Here is a 2,744-nt window from a genome sequence, read left to right on the forward strand (position 1 = left end):
TGTGTGAATATGATTTTGAAATAAAATACATTCAAGGAAAATAAAATATAGTTGTGGATGCCTTGAGCCATAGGAGGAATGAGATATCAATAGCAATAGTTGAAGTTGATTTGAAGAGTAAGATACTTAATACACTCCCATCAGATGACTGGTACCAAGAGGTTCGATCAAAGATTGCTTCAGGAAGAATGCTAGAAGGCAAATATACTGGATATTCAATGGATATTGATGGTCTTCTTAGGTATTTGGGACATATTTATGTTCCACCCTCCGATGGAATTCGAAGGTTAATTTTAGTGGAAGCCCATCGTGCACCTTACTCGGCACATCCTGGAGTCAAGAAGATGCATGCAAATTTCAGGCAACTTTACTATTGGGTAGGAATGAGGAGAGACATAGCAGACTTTGTATCTTGTTTCCTTGAGTGTCAAAGGGTGAAGGCAGAGCACCAGCATCCAGCAGGATATTTATAGTCCCATGCAGTTCTAGAATGGAAATGGGACATCATTTTTATGGATTTCATAGTTGGCTTGCCTACATCTTCTCGACATCATGATGCCATTATGGTTACCATTGATCAGTTGACTAAGGTTGCTCATTTTTCTCCTCTTAGATCTTCATATACAACATCTTCAGTAGCACATATTTTTGTCAGAGACATTGTTAGATTACATGGAATTCCATGTAAGATTATTTCAAATTGGGATCCAGTGTTCACTTCGGCTTTTTGGATAACCTTGCAACATGATTTAGGGACTCAGCTAAGCTATAGTACTACTTACCATCTTGAGACCGATGGTCAGACAGAGTGAGTTAATCAGATTTTGGAGGACATGTTAAGGATGTATGTGATGGATCGACAACATGCTTGGGAGGATTACTTGAATCTAGTCGAGTTTGCATATAACAATGGGTATCACAGTTCCATCGACATGTCATCGTATCAAGCCTTGTATGGTAGACCTTTTCACACACCCTTGAGTTGGGATAGATTGGATAATAGGACACTTCTTGGATCAAAAATGTTATAGGATATGGAAGTACAGGTTTAGGGTATTAGAGAACATTTGGCAACCACACAAGATAGATAGAAGAAGTATGCAGATGCTCATAGGGTTGATAGGCAATTTGTAGTTGGTGATAGGGTATTTTTGAGGGTTCGCCCTCGTAAGAGCCCAATTCATTATTGAAAACGTTCTAAGATGGCACCTAGATTTGTAGGTCCATTTGAGATTTTGGAGAGGATAGGACCAGTTGCTTATCAACTCACCCTGCCGCCTAGCCTTGCACGTATTCATGACGTATTTCATGTTTTTGTTCTTAGAAAATATATTCCAGATTTGACACATGTATTGGATTGGACTTCTTTACAGGTCATGGATGGCCAGCTGGCTTTGGAGCCAATATGTATACTACAGCAGTGGACCCTGACCCTCAGGGGGTGCACCATAGAGCAGGAAAGGGTCCAATGGGACCCAAATGATGAAACTTCAGCTACATGGGAGGATTTAGGCAGCCTTAGAGATACTTACCCCTATTTGGTTATAGGCTTCAAGGAGTAAGCCTAGTTCTAGGGGGGGAGGATGTAATACCCACCCTAGCGGCTTCTCTTGGCATGGACATTAATTGTTATATTTGGTGATATTGGACTCTATATTTCCTTATTAGAGTAGATGATGAGACATATTTAGTTATATTTGCACCTTTATGGTTCAATATGTTATCTGATGCATTAGTGAGTTAGGGGTTTCATTTGGTTTATGTACATGATTTCATTATGATAATATTTTAATATGGCTGCTATATTATATGTTTATTATCTCAAGCTAACAATGCTAACCCAATCATGCTTGGAATAGATTACTATATGAGATATCTATAGGATGAGGGGAGGTAGTCGTAGTTACTCTATGGAGACCCACACAATGCCGCACTCCCCCTCCTTGTTTGTCATTTGTATATGGATATATATTTCTATCATTCGGTGATGCAGGATTGCAGGTACTAGGCATCGACTCCACCTAGCTACAGAGGTCTGAGCGTGCCTCTAAATCCTCGAATGTTATTGTTGTGGAGATAACACCAAGGTTCCCACAAGTAAACCTATTGGATGTACGTCTCTTGTTTAGGAAGATCACCCTCTCTTGAGGGTTGGGCAATGTCATGTTTATGATGGGTATTGGGTTGAGTAGTTTGATTGGTTTTGATTTATGTTGTTCATAATGATTCTTATATAATGTTTGATTATTTATTTGATAGGATAGCTACATATTAAATGATTTAAGTGGCTTATGTTATGTTGCATTAAAAAGATGAAACAAAAGTAATATGGATGTATTGTGTTATATTTATGAACATATATATATTTGCATATATGGGTGCACACATATATGCCTACGCACACACACACACACACACACACATATTGTGTGTATGTGTAATATAAGATTTGTTTTTATTAATTCTCTCTCTCTCTCTCTCTCTCTCTATATATATATATATATATATATATATAAAGGATAAAATAAAAAGATCAAGGTTTAAAATAATCTTATCTTAGTCAATGAGTTTTGAACCTATGACTTCTCTTGTATGATTCTTGATAGTTACCATTGAGCTATATGTGTTATTTGAGATTTTTATTAGCTATCTAGTATTTGATGAATACTAAGAGGGGGGGGGGTGAATTAGTATGCCAAAAATAACCTCCGAACTTAAATACTTTGCAAGACTAACAGTAAACC

The 2,744-nt window shown here is 37.5% G+C and overlaps 1 protein-coding gene across 1 annotated transcript; it reads left to right on the forward strand.

The window, feature by feature from the left end:
* The first annotated feature begins 1,202 nt into the window (after positions 1-1,202).
* On the forward strand, positions 1,203-1,562 carry LOC131859336 (uncharacterized). Its single transcript, XM_059212952.1, has one exon. It carries the CDS (start codon positions 1,203-1,205, stop codon positions 1,560-1,562), a length of 360 nt encoding a protein of 119 aa, XP_059068935.1.
* The last annotated feature ends 1,182 nt before the right edge of the window (positions 1,563-2,744 follow it).

The sequence above is a fragment of the Cryptomeria japonica genome, chromosome 10 (genome assembly GCF_030272615.1).
Source record: "Cryptomeria japonica chromosome 10, Sugi_1.0, whole genome shotgun sequence".
Taxonomy (NCBI): domain Eukaryota; kingdom Viridiplantae; phylum Streptophyta; class Pinopsida; order Cupressales; family Cupressaceae; genus Cryptomeria; species Cryptomeria japonica.